This window comes from Monodelphis domestica, chromosome 1 (assembly GCF_027887165.1).
Source record: "Monodelphis domestica isolate mMonDom1 chromosome 1, mMonDom1.pri, whole genome shotgun sequence".
Lineage (NCBI taxonomy): Eukaryota > Metazoa > Chordata > Mammalia > Didelphimorphia > Didelphidae > Monodelphis > Monodelphis domestica.
In genome coordinates, this window is record NC_077227.1 from 610,041,888 (window position 1) to 610,062,555 (window position 20,668).

General features: G+C 33.0%; 1 protein-coding gene across 6 annotated transcripts in view; it reads right to left on the minus strand.

The window, feature by feature from the left end:
• The window catches only part of KIZ (kizuna centrosomal protein), a 175,322-nt gene that overhangs the window by 28,578 nt on the left and 126,076 nt on the right, over positions 1-20,668 (minus strand). For all 6 annotated transcript variants that reach the window (XM_056813834.1, XM_007476629.2, XM_007476630.2 and 3 more), the window contains 2 exons: positions 15,744-15,909; positions 14,804-14,869 (listed from right to left, as the gene is read on the minus strand). In XM_056813834.1, the coding sequence (XP_056669812.1) occupies positions 14,804-14,869; positions 15,744-15,909 (232 nt within the window). The remainder of the gene's footprint in view (positions 1-14,803; positions 14,870-15,743; positions 15,910-20,668) is intronic.

Here is a 20,668-nt window from a genome sequence, read left to right on the forward strand (position 1 = left end):
GATTAAAAAGCATTCTACTACCTATAATCTGTTCCTTTAAAAAAAAAACCACAATTAAAGAACAAAGACAAAATAAAGATAAAAAATAAGGGATGGAAAAAATTATTATACATCATGTGAACACAAAGCAAGAGTTGCCATCATGCTATCATTCAAAAATTAAAAAAAGGATAAACAAGGAAACTACATTAGCAATGAACTTATATACAGAAACTGCCTTAGCATCCAAATTCATAAAGGAAAAATTATCTGAGCTTCAAAAGGCATAGACAGTAACACAACAGTGACAGGAGACTCCAATCCTTCTATCAGTTTTGGATGTCTAAGAGAAAGATAAACAAAAGGGGAAAGATGGAACTGAACATGTTTCTGGAGAAACTCAAGTTAATAGTATCTTTTAAATGGAATAGCAAACAAATATACATATTTCTCTGAACCATGTGAAACTTTTATAAAAACTGGCCATGTACTAGGACACAGAGATATTATAAACAAATGTAAAAAGACAGAAACATCCAATACATCTTTTATAGACTATAATAAGACTAGAAATTGGTCCAGGGGTCACAAAAAGAAGATACAGACCCAAATGGAGATTCAATAATGCAATCTTAAATAATAAATCATATAAACAATTAACAACTATTTAAAAGTGAATGATAATGAAAAAGCAATATACCAAAGCTTCTGGGGTATAGCTAAAGCACTCTGCAGGGTGAAAATCATATCTTTATACATTACAAACTAGAAAAAGAGACAATTAGTGAACTGAATATGCATTAAAATTCAGAAACCCAATAAAGAAACAAACCTAAAATAAGCACAAAGGAGGACATTAAAAATGAGAAGGGAAATAGATAAATTGGAAACAAAAAACCCTATAGAAATGATAAATAAAACTAAAAGCTAGTTCTTTAAAAAGACTAATAAAATTGATAAACATTCAATCAGATTAGAGAGTAGAAAATCAAATCAATAAAGTGGCAAATAAGCAAGGTGAAATCAGAGCAAAACCAAAAGAGATAAAAAGAATAATCAGAACATATTATGCACAATTATATGCTACTAAAACTGATAACACAAAAGAAATAGAGAAATTCCTTAAAAAGTATAAAATACTTAAACTAGCAGAAGACCAGATAGAGATCTTAATTGATCCAATCTCAGAAAAGGAGCTATCAAAGAAAATCTTGGATTTGATGGGATCACAGGAGAATTCTATCAAACTTTTGCAGAACTATTAGTACTCATATATTAAAAATTATTCTCCAAAAATTGAGAAAGAACCCTATCAGAACATTTTTATGAGATAAAAAGAGTCATAATACCTAAACCAGGGAAAGATAAAACACAGAAAGTAGGTCAAACCATTAATGAATAATGACTTAAAATTTTTAAATAAAATCATATCAAACAGATTAAAGCAATTTATCCAAGAAATCATTCATTATGATCAGATGGGATTTATACTAGGAATACAAGGATGGTTCAACATTAGGAAAACAATCAACATAATTAATCAAATTAAAAATTAAAACATATGAAATCTCATGATTATCTAAAATATGCAGAAAAATCTTTGATGAAGTATAATGTCAAAAATCCTATATAATATAGGCATAGAGGGACTTTGTAAAAGGAAAATTATTTTAAAATCTATATAAAATAAAATATAAACAATTAGGATATACTAGGCCTTGTTTGAATAAGCATAGGAGTAAAGCAAGGATATCTACTTTTCCTATTTAATATGATTCTGGAAATGATTACAAGAGCAATAAGACTAGAGAAAGGGATAAAGATAGATAAAGAGGAGATAAAACTATCTGTTTATTGATGATAGTTTGGGAAAATCCCAGGGAATTAGCAAAGGTACTAACTGAAATAATTCAGGCTACAGTGAAAATCCTCAAAAGTCAATAGCTTATTTAACTATAATAAATTGAAACTGAAAAGCTAAACAAATTGTGGTACATGAATAGAATATTACATTGTTGTAAGAAATAAAATATATGATGAATACAGAGAAGCACCAAAAAATCTATATTGCTATAGAGTAAAGCAGAGTAAAAAAACATTACACAAAACAATGTAAATTAAAAGAACAAGGACAAAATAATCAAAAGTAAATGTAACAAAATTATAATGATTAATTGGGACTCAAGTGAAGAGATATGAGAAGATATCCCCAACCTACCCAAATTGTCAGGATGGGAGTTCTATGGGTGTTACACGTGAAACAATTTGGGGGCTTTTTTTTTTTCCAGTATATCAATTAATTGTGACAATCACTTGTTATCAAAACCGAGAACACAAAAGAAATAGAGGCATAACTTAAAAAATAAAAAATACCCAAACTATCAGAGACCTTAAATACCCCAATCTCAAAAAAGGGAATAGCTTTATCTGTAAAGGAACTATCAAAAGAAACAAAACAAAATTTAAAAACTCTGGTCTTGGTGACTTCACAAGAGAATTCCTTTATATTTTTAGAATAGTGAGTACCCATATATCACAAATTATCATCATGAATTAACTAAAAAATATTTTTTTCCTTTCTAAAAATGCTATTTGTCATCTGGGATGGTTTTCAAGGAGAGGTGGGAGAAGGGGATGTATACATGGGATATTATGGTGATATAAGAAAGAGAAAATATCAATAAAAATTATTTAAAAAAGAAAAAGAATAGGCTTTATTTGGGCAACATGAGGTCAAAAGGACCACAAATTAAAATTTAAACTAAATATTGGGATATATAAAGAAAATCAGAGCTGGTGAAAATTATGCAATAATTCTATCTTTAGAATTTCTCAAGTGCTATTTAAATTTATGTAGAAATAGTGTTTTAGTTTTATCCTAGAATTCTCATAAGAAGATTCCCTCTCAAAAAAAAAACTAGAAAAACTCTCCATTCATTCCAATAGTGAGAAAAATTATGCTACAAATGAAAAGTTTAAGGCAATTCAGCTCCATGTGCTCTAGGGAGGGAAGATTGGGATGGAGTGAAAGAAAATATTCTACATTGTCCTAAAGTAGGAAACAGTAAATAAATGAAAGTAAGAAATAGGATCACACATTAAAATAAACTATTATGAACCACATATTGTCAAGATATCAATCCCTTTTAGGACTATGGCACACTATATCCTCAAAACCTAAGAAACACACAACGAAATTACTTCTTATGAATAGATATCCTGTCTTGTGTTTTTAGTACTCATGATTCCAATTCAAAAAGCTTTCAGTTATTATAGTCACTGCTAATTCTCAGAAAATTACCAAACCTTTAAGATAACGAGGTATGAGAGTTATTTCTTATAGAATAGTAGAATATTTAGTTCAAGTTAAAATACCTCTAAAATATGTAAATCATTCTTTGCTTTAGATCTTGTCAAGTCTGTGTCAAGATTTAATATAACAAAACAACCCCTCCACCCAAATTTGGTAGGACTTAAGCAACACTTGTCAAACAACAAGGAGAAGTTTCTTTTATTCTAATTACATGTACTTATATATGTCTCTCCTACTTAATCTAATTTTTTTCATAATGGTGAAGGATTACTGAGAATATTTTGTATATATATTTTTGTCAATGTGAAGTAGAGAAGGTTATGAATAGATACTGAGAATATGTGCTGGAAAAAGAGAGCTGAGAAGATGACAAGAAGAGGATACAGAAAAGCTACTATTTATCATTTGTTATTCTCTCTTATAGTTAAATGTACCCCTACTTAAATACTTTTAAACTTACAAATTTAAAAAAAAAGGAAATGGCTCATATGGAAGTGCTTTTTTATATAACATGAGAATCATAAAACATTTTTTAAGTAATAATAATGGTAATAATAACAAAAAATAATAAGAAGCATATTATCTTTACTATGTGCCAGGCATGTGCTAAATAAACACTTTACAAATGTTTATATCATTTTATCCTCACAACAACCCTGGGAGGTGGGTGCTATTATTATCCCCATTTAAAGATGAAGAAAATGGGGAAAAAAGAAGTTAAGTGACTTGCCCAGGGTCACATAGTGAGGATGGATTTGAATTCAAGTCTTCCTGACTCCAGGTCCAGTGTTCCGTCTACTGTTCTACATATTCATAAAGATCCATAACTAAACCCATGCCAGAATGCAGATAGATCTCAGCCTCTGGAAACCTAGAGTTGGTTACATCTAAGCTATAAAATAAACTGACAAAAGGGATCATAAATCAAGAATAATGAGATTTGTTTAATAACTTTTATGTTTACCTCAACTGGTCCATGCTAGCCTAAGGGCCTTTAGAAGTTAGAGCTACAGTAATGCAGAGTTTTGACTATGTACAAAATAGGGCTTTGAAATAACCAGAAGCTCCTCTAAATACAAAGGAAAATGTCATATATTTTTCCATAAAAGCAAGCAAGGAGTAAGGAGGCTATCTGTATGGTATTCTCTGCTGACTAATGTTATCATGGTAGGCTTTTATTTATTAAAAATGCAAAAACTTTCTTTCCTAAGATCTGCTTTACTTTAATATTGCATTTTCCAAGTCCTTTTCATATGCAATAATAAACTCAAATAAAAATGTTTTGCAAGGCATTACACAAAACTTTAAGTGGTACCCTTCAAATCTGAACTGACTGACGTAAAGACAAGCTTCTGAACTAACATACCCTAATATGACCTTGAATATGTAGGCTCACCAAGGAATAACAAGGAGAAATGGCACAGTCAGGGAACCACTTTTAACACAGCTTGACCAAGTGAACCTGTGTCAAAAGAAAAAGAGACTGAATGGACATTCTCAGAGGATTAATCCTCTCAGGATAAAAGCTGAGGGCTCTTTCACATCAAGCTTACCGAGAAGGGTTTTGCCAGGATGGGCACGTGGAGTGGGAAAAATGTTGGCAGGATGAATGAGTGATTTAGGTAGAACTCTGACCTTAACTTCAGAAAGATTATAAGGAAGTCCTTAATACTCCCTTATCTTGACAAAACTTAGTAGAGCTTGAATCAATTGCTAGGATCAGTCATTCAAGTTCACTTACTCCAAGTTAAATTCAGTGTAACCATAAAATAATATTTAATGTGAGAAATTTTAGCTTTGGGAGATTAGTAATTTTAAAAGAGACTTTTATCAGCTAAGAATTACATTAATCCCAATGCAATTGTCTCAATAAAATATTATTTCCTGATTATCCTATCACTTGGGATGTGGCATCAAAGTACAAAATATGCACAGAATTGTCCTCATTTTAGGGGAGCTATTGTGAAGAGATGAAGATCAAGGTCCAAATACCTTAGCAAGTATAATTTATCTAAAAAATTGCATTTCTCTTCTATAATTTTTCACTTGAAAAAATCTTTACCCATCACTAATTGCTCTAAGATTTAGGTAATAGAAAGACAGTGACTCCAAGGAAAATGACTTAAACTTTCTTTCCTTTAAGTTTCATCTTCTGCATGAAACATACCTTATGTATCCTGTCAATAGCCCTCCTTGATATGCACATTGAGCTAGGATTTGTACTTTATGATGTTCTTTAAAGAGGGACTATGTTATTTTCCATCTTTCACTCCTTAGTACTGAGCACAGTGGCCTTTTGCTTAATAAATTTTGATGAATTTAACCATTATTAATTTCAAAACTTCAAAATAGGGAATGCATAAACAAACTGTAGCATCCATGAAAAATCAGGCTAAATCCAAAGCCAATATGATTATAATAATGGCAGGTTTGCCAGAAGAGAATCATATCTGAACAATAGATTCTATCTCAAACTTTTCATGTATAAGAAATAAAAATCCCTAAATGGCAGAATTCAGAATTAGAAGGACTCTGGGGACCATTTAGTCCAATCCACACCTGAACAAGAATCTCCTTTGCTTTTACATCTACAGGGAGAGGGAATTCATTACCTCACAGGTCAGATCATTCCACTTCTGAACAGCTCTAATTGTTATGAAGTTTTTCCTTACATTGAAACTAAATTTGTCTGTCTTTTTGCAACTTCTGCCCATTGTTCCTAGTTCTGTCCTCTGGGTACTTGAAGAACAAGTCTAATCTTTATATTAAATGAGAATTTCAAATAATTGGTTTGCTGCTATCAAGTCTCACCCTGTCCCCCAAACTCTTTTGGATTCCCAAAAGTCTTCAGACTAAACAAGAATCTCAATAACTGAATTTTAGATTTCTATACTTTAAAGTAATATTGTGGCCAGCTATCTATTTCCAAATTATAAACCTCTGCAAGATTGTGGGTCTGTTAGACAGTTATATAGTTTGGGATAGGAATTCAGAAAAGCAAGAAAAGATAAGATCATAAGACCTTAAGTGCCTCTATTAATTCAGTTTATATGCAATTAGAACCATAGAATACAGCATTCAGTAAATAAAGGTTTATTAAACACTTAGCATGCAAGGCAATGCTAAAAATTAGGGATTTGAAGAAAGGCAAAAAAACAGTTCTTGCCTTCAAGAAATTCATATTCAAATGGGGGGTCAATATATAAATAACTAGGTACAAAACTATATTAAACAAAGTTGATGATGCTTTCTGAGTGCATAGTTTTTGTTGCTGAAGGAAAAGGCTACTGTGGAACGTGAGATTAGAGCAGTCTTGAACAAGGAAGCCAATCATGAGTGAGAGGGAAGGAAATCATTCATATTTTTCTTCTCACAGAATTGGAGGGAGTGGGAGTCAGTACAAAGGCACAGAGATGTGAGTAGAGACTCTAGAAGTCACCTAGCCCAACTTCTTTCTATAACATCCTTAAGAAATGGTCAACAGGCTTAATGTGAATATTTCAATTAACGTTCTGAAATTTGCCACTTTGTGAAGTATTCCCTTTCACCATGAGACAAGTCGAAATATTAGTAATTTTTTTCTAATTTATATTTCTTAGCTTATAACGAACTGAGGTATACTTCCCTATGAAACTGCTTATTAGTTTTAGGTCTCACCTGTGGAATAATATAGGTTATATCTATTCCTTCCACATGATAGCCCTTCTACTATTTAAAGGTAGCTATTTAGCTAAGTAGCTAGCTACTTAGATTCCTCTTTTTCCAAGCTAAACAATCTTAGCACATTTAGCTGCTTTTTTACTCATACTAATATTTGTCTCTATTCTTCTCCATGCTGGCTGACTCCTCTCTATACACTAAAGTGTATGTAGATTTGTCTTCAACTCAATTAAATTGAATGCAACAAACACTCATTGAGAACCTGCTATATGTACATTTCTTTCCTAGATTCTATAGAAGACACAAAGATGAATGATATCTACTCTCAAGGAGCTTACAATCTGGAAGTTGGGGAATTGGAAATTGGACACATATACAAATAGAGTAGGGAGATGAGGGCTGGTTGCTTATAAAAGGAAGGTACATAGTTACCATGACAACTCTTAGGGAAGAGAGACAGCTTCTGTCTAATAAATCAAGGAAGAGACATGAAAAAAGAGGTATCATTTCAGTTGAGCTTTGAAGGAGATAGGATTTCAGCTGGAGGTCCATCTCTCTTCCTGTTCTCCTCTCTGAAAATCTTACTTATCACTTTAAAACCTAATCATTTTAAGAACCACATCATCTACAGGAAACCTTCCCTCCATTCCTAGAGTCACAAGGAATTTTCCTCTTATATCATACCATATATTGTTTTTTTTCCCATTTTTCTTCTCTTTCTCATTTTCATCCTCAACCCATCTCATCCTCAATACTGCTTCAAAATGTTTTCTCCTCCTCAAACTTCAACTGCATCTCTACCCCCAGCGCTTATAAATAGATAATAACTTAACCAGCTTACTTCTTTCTCTTAGAAGGCTGCAGTCAAAGTGAACCCCTCATCAGCTTCCTTCTGCCAGTCCTTATAACTTTTCTGTATCATTACCAATTTCTTCTCTTTCTGTCTGTCTGTAGAAGAGGAATCCCTATTCCACATTAAACTTAACTTCCCTACTTGGGTTATTGAATCCATTCTGTCCTGTTTCCTCCAGGAACTTTTCTGTAGGAAGGAGTATTTGAGTAAAGATTTAAGGAATAAGAAGGAATTCTTTAAGTGGAGGGGGAGGGGGAAGAGTTAGAAGGCCAACTGAAATCTCACAAATTCTTTAAGGCTTAGCTAAAATACTACATATTCCTTAAACCATTCTTTCATCTCCCTTTGGCTTATGGGAGACAAATAGCAATCTTCAAGTATTTGAAGAGTTTTCTTATGTAAGAAGGATTAGAATTATTCTGCTTTGACCTAGAAAGCAGAACTAGGAGCAATGGGAGGAAGTTTCAGAGGCAAATATCAGCTGAATATAAAGAGAAACTGCTTCATAATTAAAGTTTTCAAAAGTAGAATGAGCTGCCTCAGGAGGCAGTGATTTCCTTATTACTAGAGGCCTTCAAATGAAGACTAAATGACTACCTCCTGGGGATATTGTAGAGAGAATTACTGTTCAGGTAGAGATGTGATTGGATGACCTTAAGTCCTTTCTGGTTCTAAGAGCCTATTCTTGAGGATAAGAAAATATGTTGCTTAGGGACAAGAAAGCTTGGAATGCCTTCAGATATTTGCAGAAAAAGATATTTGCTTCTGTCTTCACAAATGTTTCACAGGAGCTAAAGCAGGTATTTCATCAGCTTTTGTAAGACCTTCTTTAAGGCTTACTTAAAAGAACTCTTTGGAAGCTTTAGGGTGGATATCATTCAGGTATCAGGACATTCTACTCAAGATTACTTAAGAGTGGCATCTTCATTATAGATAAGTAAACACCTTCCTTAAATAAAATCATTAGCTGTGCTCACAAATGGAAGAGGGTTCCCCCATCCCTTGTAATGGGAGACAAAATTATCCCTAGAGTCAATGTCCATAATCTGTGCCCTCATTTGCTACAATAACCAGGAATGGGAAATGGGGGTGGCAGCACCTGTCACTTGATTCTAAATAAGATCTAAGGTGTACATGCTCATATAATCGGTAATTCTAAGGCCAGATGCTTAATTTCTCATTTCTTTTCCCCTCCTCCATTTCACTGGGAGCATGTTCTCCTTTTTCCATACGTCCTCCCCTTCAAAGCTAACCATAATGTTCTTTTTAACCACATTTTACATACAAAAAATGTAGGGGAGCTCACACAATGTGTTTAACCCAGGGACCTGACAATCTACTTGATGTGGCCAGTGATTAATTCTTTAATTTAGGGATAGAATTATTCAAATAAAGACAATAAATATGTGAACATGTAAGCTACATACTTACATAAACAATAGGAATGGAAGCAATTATAAAAATCTAAATAGGTTAAGTATAAAACCATGTCAGAAAGAGAAATCTGGTCTTGGCAAAGGGAAGACCTGATTTCAAATTCTGCCTTTAACACATATTAAAAATGGGACTCTGGATAAGTCATTTAACTTCTCTAAGTCTCAGTTTCCTCATCTGTTAAGAGGGCATAATATTTGTAATACCTAATTCATAGTTATTGTACGAATCAAACATGCTTGTATATAAATGCTATGTAAATCTTCAGGTGCCTTCACATATTCTTCACAAATAACTAAGCTTACTACTATGTCACTCTTGAAAGTTCCAAATGTTTCTTGCTGAAAAGACAACACATTTTAATAAAAGGGGAAAATTGTGTAAACTGGAAACTGAAGGTATGGTAATTAGAACAAAATAAAAAGTCAAGAAAAAGACCAAACATATTTCATGAGGCCAGTAAACCCTTTCATAGCAAACAGTGGACATTAGCCAAATGATCAATTAACTGATAGATCAACAATATTTATTGTCTATTTTGTGTTAGGAACTGTGATACTCCAAATAAAATGAATGGATCAAATTATCTATGGAGATATTGGACATCAAGAAAATTTGAGTAAAATCATTAAAAAATACATTTTAAACCAAATAACAAACCAATACAACTTTGAAAGATATTAAATCATCATTTCCCAATAGATAAATGGTAAAATGATTAAAATAAAAACTTTCTTTTTTAAACTGTAAAATTTTAATTGAAAGAAAACCAGGAGCTTCAGCAGCCTGAAACTGACTAGCCTCTCCCAGACTTTGAATCTAATCCCCACCTAAACACAGGATTGGTCCTTATGTAGACCAATTCCATCCCTGGATGTATGGGGGTATGGCCCATCCCTATCATAGGACTGGCCCAATTCAAGACCAATCCCATGCCAAGAAATAGTAGGGAGGGACCCCTGAGGCACAGCTGGGGGATGCAGCTTCCCTGGCCAAAAAATTTTAAAACCCACAATGGACAAAAGATATGAACAAACAGTTCTTAAAAGAACTAAAAAGTATTAAAATCACAAAGGCGAATGCTCCAAATTGTTTCAAATTCTTTGCTTAAAATGCTACTATAAATATTTAAGTGTATATAGGAATTTCTTATTCATGGCTTCCTTGGAGAATAAGCCTAGAGGAGTCTCTAAAACCCTAAAAATGGGAACTGTTAATTCAATAATGCCAGCTAGGTGGTGCAGTGGATGGAGCGCAGGCCTGGAGTTAGTAAGCCTCACTCATCATTCTGAGTTCAAATTTGTCCTCAGGCATTTATTAGCTATATGACCCTGAGCAAGTCATCTTTAAAAATGAGATGAAGAAGGAAATGGCATACTAATCTAGTATCTTTGACAAGAAAACCTCAAATGGGGTCACTCAGAGTCAGATACAAAACTGAATAACAATAACAAAATCAAAATAACCCTGAGGTTTCCCTCACATCCTGTAAACTGGCAAAATAAGAACAACAGAAATGATAATACTCAGTGTTGGAGGGGTTGTAGAATAATACATACACTATTATATTGTAGGTGGAGCTGTGAGATGGTACAATCATTTTGTAAAGCAATCTGAAATTTTGCAAATAAAATAAAAATGTCCACATCTTTTGAACCAGAGACTCCTCTAGGCTTGTTCTCCAAGGAAGCCATGAATAAGAAATTCCTAAATACACTGAAATATTTATAGTAGCATTTTAAACACAGAATATGAAACAAAATCAATGCTCATGAAGTGGGAAAAGGTTAAACAAACTGTGATACTTGAATACAACAGAAAATTATTGTGCTTTAAGAAATGAAATGTGTGATGAATTCAGAAAGGTATGGAATGATCTATGAACTTATGCCGAATTAAAGGAAGCAAAGCCAAGAAAACAATATACAGTGATCTCTCACCTATTGTGGGAGTTAACAGTCCAGAGACCCCTGTGACAGGTGAAAATCCATGAAATAGCAATATTATATTTATTTTGTTATTTATATATATATATATATATATATTTTTTTTAAGGCTTTATAAACCCTTCCAACTCTCCTATAAACCTTTTCTACACTCTTATTAACTGAGCCAATCAGCACCCAGGATACAGAACAGTGAGTGCTGTGGTTGGTCGCCTTTCTTTCCACCAGCCAATAGTGTGCCATGTACAATTATAAGCTGGCAAATTTGTGCAAGTCCTAGTGGCATACTGCATTTCCACTGTGTACAGTATAGTTTTCATCCACAAAAATCCCCTGATATAGTGAAACCTCCACAATATAGAATTTGATATATATGCATTTAAAACTCGCAATACAGTGAAGCCATGATATAGCGAGGGAAAACTGTATACAGAAACTACAAAAATGTAAATGGAAAGAAGAGATACAAACTAAAAAATCAAAACTAAATAACAAAATTATGAAGATCAAGCAGGTCTTGAATTTATAAGGTATGAAAAGTCCCAACCTACTACTTTGTAGAGTGGGAAGTCCATAGATATCTTATATTGCATATGATTTTGCATCTTTTCAATATGCCAATTAATTGTGCTGATTTTTTTTTAAATCTCCCAACATACTATCTGTCATATGGTATGGTTCTCTGGGAGGGAGGAGAGGAAGGAAAGTGTTACTTGGGAAAGTTTGACAATGTAAGAAATATATCAATAAAATTTACTTTAAAAAAAGACATCAAACCTAAATCATGTTTTTTGTTTTCTAATAGAAAGTCATTTGAATTTTTTTTGACATATATGGAATCTTATAAACATACAAAATTGTACTTTAAAAAAATGCCAATTCCTGTTTAACAGATATCAAGCTAACTGATTGTGGTTTATTCTTATCTTGCTTTCAAGTTTATTGACAAATAAAATCCAGCCTTTTAAGTACTTGAATCTTTTGGCAACTGACCTTCCTCTGCTTACTTTGAAACCTAAATACTTACTTATCTTACCCTTCTCAAGGGAACATATGACACAAGGTAAACTTTGAATCAAGTTAAGAAAAAATGATCTACTCATGGCATTGTGTTAGAGACAAAAGAGTGGTTGCCTTAAACTGTGACCAAGAAAATATGGTTTCAAGACTTTGAATTGCCAAAACTGTAAAGATAATTTTTTTGTGTCTTGATTTTATATTAAAAATAAAGTCACCATGGGAAAATTTCCCAAATATGAAATACCCAAGTCAGCTAGGTTTTTATGGAGATTTTAATTAATACAAATAAGGAATTAAGGAAAGGGAGAGAGAGAGTAAAAGGAAATAATGAGAAAAAGGGCTAGGCCAGACTAGGTCAGCCTAGGCTTAAGCCTTAAGAGAGAGATCAGTCAGTCTTTTAATCAACTCACCACAAGATCCTTCCAAGCGAAACTCTAGTGTTCAGAGAGACCCAGCTACTCCAACTAGTCCAAGCTCCAACTCAGCTACCAAAGCTGAACTTCCTTTCAGCCACCGAGACAGAGACCGGCCTCCAATTCAGCTCCATAGCTGAATCCTGATCAAAGGCCTTCTGACCTCCTTTTAAAGAGAATTTTCTCCTATATCACCTCCCCTAAGTTTTCACATCTACCAATCACAGTAGATGTTTTTACAGGACTGACCATTCTTAATTCACACCTGAGTAGACTAAACTTTTGAGTAATTCACACCTGAGTAGACTAAAACCTCACACCTCTTGCTAAGCTTGCTTGAACTTTTAGTTATTAATTTGACCTTCATAGGTACTTAGCACCTTTTTGCATTAGATCTAAAAACAGACACAGCTTAAGGGTTTTAGCTTTACTTTAAGTATGGGTTAAATACTTTTCATTTTTCAGTAAGGAGTTTACAACTTTATCTTCCCCTAAAGGATACTTAACTATGGGTGGAGTAATGTTAGAGTTCTCACATTCCTGATCAAGTACCTGCATTGTTTAAAATGGGGAATGGTCTTAACCAAATGTTTTAAGGTAGAGTCTGAGAATTTTTAAGATTCACAAGTCTGAGAAATTTTAAGAATCACAATTGTACAGTTTGGAAAGAAGGAATGACTGATTTCTAAAGTCATTCTTTGTTCAATTTAGTCATGAACAACTCTTTATGACCCCCTTTGGGGTTTTCTTGGCAAGGTTACTAGAATACTTGCCATTTCCTTCTCTTGCCTAGGGATACACAGATAATATGTATCTAAGCCAAACTTGAACTAAGAAAATGGAGTTTTCCTGACTTTAGATCTATCCACTGCACTACCTAATTGCCTTTGAAGTTTAGTCTAGATTTAATCATCTCTGTCTTTATAAGTCATGAATAGAGGTTCAGAATGAGGCAGCTAGATGATTTTCTTTCTCCTCCTAAAACCAGGTAGATCTTTCACAATAAAGTGTTGTTATTTTGTATGAAGTGAATTTCTGTTATATATATATATATATGTACATATATATATATATATCCATATTCAAATGAAAATTCCACACATATTCTAAAGGCAGTTAAAAGTAATTCTGAGATCATCTGCTACTTTGTATTATTTATTCCTTTGCTCTCATTAATAAGAATGAATTGCACCTACTCTATCAGTATTTTTTCAAACCAAGATTCAAAATAAAAAAAAACTTCCAGTATAAATCTTAAAAGGAAAAAAGAATCACATCTAAAAAGAAATTTTTGTAAATGTATTTTACATGAAGTAATTTTCATTATATGTTTTTTGAAAACCAGAGTTAATAAAAAACACATGGTTTTTAAAGAATTAATCATTGATGCCATGAATTGTACTGCCATAAAATGGTTATTTTTTTCTACTTATTAAAAAAACAAATACCATAGATGCAGATGCATGTCTCAGTATCCACAATGGTATATATGCTTGCATAAATATTTAAAGTCAGACCTTTGAATTTATAATGAAGTACTACTGTACCACTTTACAAAAATAAGATAATAGTAAATTTAGATGTATGACAAATAGAACTCTGTTCAGAATACTAATTTATGTTGTTGATATCTTAAAACCCAAAAGTAATAATATTCAGATTCCATCTAAACAAGGTTAAACATCTACTCCAGGGAAATTTTAATAGGGCTTGATGAAACCTTATTGCTAAAATTTTTAAATTATCAGACAGGCTTTGTAACTGAGGCACAAGCACAGCTTCTTGCCTAGCACATTTTTTTCTGCTCTTATTCTAATGATACACATTCAATTACGACAGAGAAGAAAAGAATCAAATCAGAAACATCTGTAGTTTGCCATATAATTACTGGATCTTCCCCATGGAGACTGACCTTTTAACACAGATACTAGGACCTGAAAGGCTAAATGACAGAGGATATTCACAGGGTTTAAATGTATAACATGATTACAAGGAATTAAATAGGCACTGTCATGTTCAACCTTATTTTAGCTTTTACTTTATGATCTTATGTTTAATCTCTATGCTCAGGATATAGTAGCTGAATTTACCTATTAGTGGGATCCACAAGTCACTGAAAAAGAATATTTTGATTTTATAAGGTTGGAAGCTATATTTGAGACTATTAGGCAACAATCACTTTTACCTGTAATAGGAATCTTTTCTACCAAGCTTTCTTCCTTGCTCTCATCTTCACATGTGCTACTGACTTCTGAAAAAAGAACAGACAAAAATGTTTCAAAGTCACACTGATCAGACTGGTTTTGTTTTCTTTTAAGACTCATTCACTTTAATTTCTTGCTTTCATTATCTCTTGTTTATTGATCTAAACTATCCATTACTGTTCTTAAACTGGAAACCTACTGTGAACTTTATAGTAAACTATTTCTACTATGTCTGTGTAGCTTCCATAGAAAGATCCCAAGTTCTGATGGAATTTAAAACAAAACAACCTATTTCTTCTCCATCTTTTAACAGTAAAAATGTATATCTACTAAAAATCTTGAAAATATTATGACTGGCTTAGATTAAAATACTACTGATATTAGCAATAGCACCACCACAAATTTCTAAGACTAAAAATTGACTTATGTAAAATATATCACACACTATTTGACTCCTTATTCTTTGATGAGAAAAGCTCTGAAGTTATAATGCTTACAATGTTCACCCCCCCCCCCCCAACAATTTTAGGCTAATAAAAAGAAGCACATTCAATTAATTAATCCTTAAAATACTTTATGGTATTTTATGGAATATTTTTTCATTTCTGAGTAATAATTCTGGCCACAAAAGAGAAATCTTGCTAAAATTTTATAAATTGGAAAAACTATATTCCCCAGAAATTCAAATTTAGCAAAATTATGATCTTATATTTATGGTTTAGTGGGAAAATGATATAGCACTGAGTTTGGTGGATATTTCCCTAAACATGCAATATACTCTAATATTTTTTAGAATGAGAAGGGTCATATTTATCAGAAGGGAGCTACAAAATAGTCTTCAACATTTTATTTTATAAATATACCTTTAGAAACTGGGTATCACATGAATGCATTTTTGCTAGACACTCTAACAATAGTTACCTTGTTCCCTTGTACCAATGCTGTCAAGCCATTGAGCATGTTTTGCTTGCTTTATTTCACTATTGTCATTCAGAATAGATTGCAAGCTGCAAGATGATTCATTACTGTGAATAGACGACCTATCTTCACACTCTTCTGTAAGGGCTTTTTTCAATAATGCTGTAGCCTAGAGTATTAAAACACACACACATTTACACAAAGAAATAAAAATAAACTGTGGCCACATTTCCCCTTGGTCTCTGAGATATACCTGTTCAAAAATAATTTTAGGCTTGACATTTAACAAAAATTATTTTCAAATTAAACTAAAATTATTATTTTACATTATATTTAAATCCTGAAAATGACATATATTTGCAGTGAAATCTTTTTGTTTTTCTTTTTGAGGAATGCTTTTTCCATAACATAGGGCATTATGCCACTTAGGTAAGAAAGTAGACTATCAATGTATTTATTATTTCCTTGACTGATTTATTTTCCCTTGTATGTGAATATGTTTTCTTACTGGCTCAAAAATATTTATGTATATACAAATACATGTGTAAAGAAAAAGAGAGTTCCTATCAACTTAGGTAGGAGATTACTTTTCTGTTAAATATTGTTTTGTGGGGATCAAGGCAGTAAAAAAGAAAATATTTTCTTTACTAAAAATACTGAAATCAGTACTGATTAGGTTTGAGAAAGGCAACTTCGGGAAAGGTAATCAGATTTTCCACCCCTATCCTTCAAAAACTGCCCCCAGAACTTTACAGAAATGACTCTCAGCTTGTAAAAAGGCTTCTCTATAGAGGGGATGCAGTGAGCAAAAGACCGTTTGCCTTAGGTAGTACTATGACCTCTACATAAGGTGGGAAAATGTACATATTTCTCCCTAAACTAACTTTGGTTATTTGATAGTATTTGTAAATTATCTTTCTTTCAAAATGTTCTAAATATAATTGCTTATGTAGTTTCTCTAGTTCTAGTGAGGTGGGGGAGAACAAATTTGCTGAACCCCATTTTAAAGATGGAAAACTAATCTACAAAGTCAGTGGTGATGTTTGGTTAGCACCCATAGACTTTTGGCCAAGTGTTCACAACAAAATGAAAATACTTAGTTCATACAAATTTTATGTCTAAGGGTTTTTGAACCAGTAGGAAACCATTTAATACATGATAACACTACCAAGCAATTCTTCCTCCCCTTCAATTCCATTCAACTCACCCATGGAATTTCCCTGACTTATTTACAAGCCATTGATTTTCTCTAGGAAACTATAAGTAGTTTGTGGGGAAAAGCCAGAGGATCAGTATTTTATCTGACTTTCTGAATAATTTTTCCCAATGGACAGTCCAATGGCAACTGAAAATCAATAGGACTGAATTTGAACTCAATATCTTTCCTCAGTTCTAGAGGACACATTCTTTGCAAAAGCTTTGGCTACAGTCTGTGTTAAGACAAGACATCCATTGCTAGTCCACCTATGACCAATACCAGGCAATTCTGTGAAGATGACCAGGGTATTTCTCAGCATCCATAGCAACAGACATTTACAAGCTGTATTACCTGAAGTATGTCACTTAATTCCTGTTTGTCTTAATCCCCTGGAGATGTCTTTTTAAAAAAATCCTTTTTAAGTATCTTTTTTAAGAAAGCCCCATGATGAAGTCATAAAGAGTCAAACACAACTGAACAACAAGGTGGAAGAAGGACTGAAAGGTGGGGGTGATCCCAATTATGAAAGACTTTGAATGCCAAACAAAGGATTTTTGTATTAATGCCAGAGATTATAAATAACCCCTAGAATTTATGAAATGGGGTGGGAATGGCAATGAGATGGTCAAACTTGACTTTTAGCAAGATCAGTGTGGCAGTTGAGTGGGGAAAGACTTGAGGGAGGGAGAACAACCAGTGGGCTATATATTACAATAGTACCAGCATGAAGATGACATATAACAAAGTAGTGGCAATATTAGAAGACAGAAGGATATGTATATGAAAGATATTACCAACCTAATTGGTAAAATCAATAGGCCTTGTCAACTGATTGAATATTGGGGGTGAAGAGAGGCATGACTAAGGGTGAGGAATGGAGAATGATTTCTTCCTAGTTTGTGAATCTGGGTGACTAAGAAGATAGTAGTACTCTTAACACTAATAGGGAATTTAGAAAATGAGAGGGTTCTGGATAGCTTATAATTTTGCTGAAGCCATTGGCTTCATTAGCATTTTGCAAATGCCTACAATTTTCTTCACTTATTTTTCCATTTTAATTTTTTCCCCTCATCTTATTGCTATTGCTGGTATTTCTAGAAAAACATATAATCAAGAGAAAGCATCCTTGTTTATTCATGGCAGCTAAGTAGCTTGGTAGGCAGAATGTTGGGTTTTGAGTCAGAAAGCCTTTTCCTGAGTTCAAATCTAGCCTCAGACAATTAGTTGTGTGACTCTGGACAAGTCACTTCATCCTGGTGGCCTCAGTTTCCTCATCTGTCAAATGAGCTGGAGAAGGGAATGGCAAACCACTCCAGTATCTCTGCCAAGAAAACCCTGAATGGGGTCACAAAGAGTCTCAAATGACTGACCAACAAATGTCCTTGCTTTTCTCTATTTTTTTGGAAAACTTCTAGCATATCTCTATGGCATAAGATGCTTGATTTTAATTTTAGTTTTTATGTTGCTACATATTAGGGTTTTTTGGTAGCATAAATGATGTGTTTTTTATCAAAAATGTTTTCATCTTCTATTGAAATAATCATGTGGTTTTGGATCTTTTTGATGTGAATATATTTATTGCTTTCCTAATGCTGGATCATTCTTGAATCCCTAGCATAAGCAATGAATCTAAGCCTATAACCAAAAACCACCTACCCAGCAAAACTGAAAATAGTACTTTGGGGGAAGAAATGGACATTTAATAAAAGAGAAAATTACAGACATTCCTGAAGAAATATGGCCAAATCTAAAAAGAAAATTCAGTGATCAAATCTGACACTCAAAAGAAACAGAAAAATATAAACAGAAAAAAATAAGGGGAATCAGTATTAACCAATCACATCCCTGCATGGGAAAGGAGTAACAAAGATACTTAAGAGTTCTATAACATAAGACATACTTAAAGTACATTCTTGGCATGGAAAAGTAATAATTAGAATACTTAAGATACTTATGGTACAAGAAATATTTAAGATACTTTAAGGTAATCAAGGGAAAGAATGGGGTTAAACTAACTATATTACTAGTAAGAAGATGATAATGAAGATGCTTAAGATATCTAATACTTGAAGTACCCGTGATATCTAAAGCACCTAGGATGCTTAAGGTGTTGAAAGATACTTAAGAACTTTATCACTATTACAGTAACGAATAGGAGCATACATAGACAGAAAGCAGGTAGTAAGTTGAATATAATGGGATTTTTTTTTAAATCAAGGGATAAGAAAGAGTAATACACTGTGGAAAGAGAAAAAAGGAGAAAATTGGGGGTAAATTATCTCACATGAGGAGGTATGAAAGAATCAATACAGTGGAAGGGAAGATGAAGGGGTAGCAGGTGATACTTGAACCTTACTCTCATTGGTATTGGCACAAAATATGGGAGGGGGAGAGAATCTGAATTGCAAAATGTCAAAAAACAAGTGTCAAAAATTGTTTCTAAATGTAACTGAAAAAAAAATTCAATAAAAAAGAACTTAAGTATCCATTGTGAGGCATGGGGGACATTGGCATAGGACCATCCCACATGGCATGCCCAAATCAAAGAAAGTGCTGTGCTCTACTCATAAAGCAGAATTGCAGTACCTCAAAGGAAATATAAGACAGACAAATTCAAAGACATCTTTATCTCAGCTGTTTATATGGGGTATTTGTGTCAGTCCAGTAGTGGAGACTTCTGAATTTACATTGGTCTGATGAGCTACAGTTGGACACACTGTACACTGACCACAACAAATGATGTCATTTTGGTCCTTTCTGAGTATGAAGGGTAACAACTAATTTATTCACCTATATCATATACCTCTACAATGCCCTCTAAATGATATTCATCATTAATTCTTCCTAGACCATTATTTTTCTATGATTCATAATTACACAAAAACATATTTAAAAGAACTTTAGGGTCACTATAGTTTATAGACTCCACTCTTCCTTTGTTTAAAAACTGAAATAACAAATGCCTTTCTTCACACCTGCATTAATTCTGCATCCCATAGTCTTTCAGATATTATTGTCAGTGGTTCAGCAATCACATCATCTTAATTCTTTCATTTCTCTATAAGTTGTGACTTTAACTCATCAAGAGCTGCTAAATGTTCTCTTACTATTTTCCCCCTCTTGAGTTGGGGATCACCTTCCTATTAACCATTATTGTTCCATCTTTTCCACTTCAAAGATCTTTCTTCTTGGCAAGAAAAAAGAGAAGCAAAATTAGAGTTAAGCAGTTTTGTTTTTGTTCTGGCATCTTTTGAAGTCATCTTAACCATCCTAAGCAACACTTACCCCCTTCCCTAATCATCCTCTTTTCCTCATTTTAGCTATCCTCACTTTAACTGCTTTTTTATTTTCTCATATGTATTTTTAATTCTTGTGACATTTTCTCAGTAAGTAAAAACAAAGCACACACAAAGTAAATACACTCCTCTAAACGAAAATCCAGTCAATATAATCTTTATAGAAAATATTTCGGAGTCACTTTAGAGATAAAAATCAAGGGAAATAAAAATTAATTCCAAAGAATTTGAAAGACATTTTTGAATTCACAAAATTATTAGGAATATATGAAAATAAATAAAAACCTTTTCAATGTACTGAACCTAATAGTTTCTACCAGCTGTTTATTGTCCTTAATAGTTAAGTATGGGGGAGGGGGAGGTCATGAGGAAGAATATATCTTGCTTTATGAACTTTTAAGTACAATACAATGCTTCTGTTAATACCTTGGAAA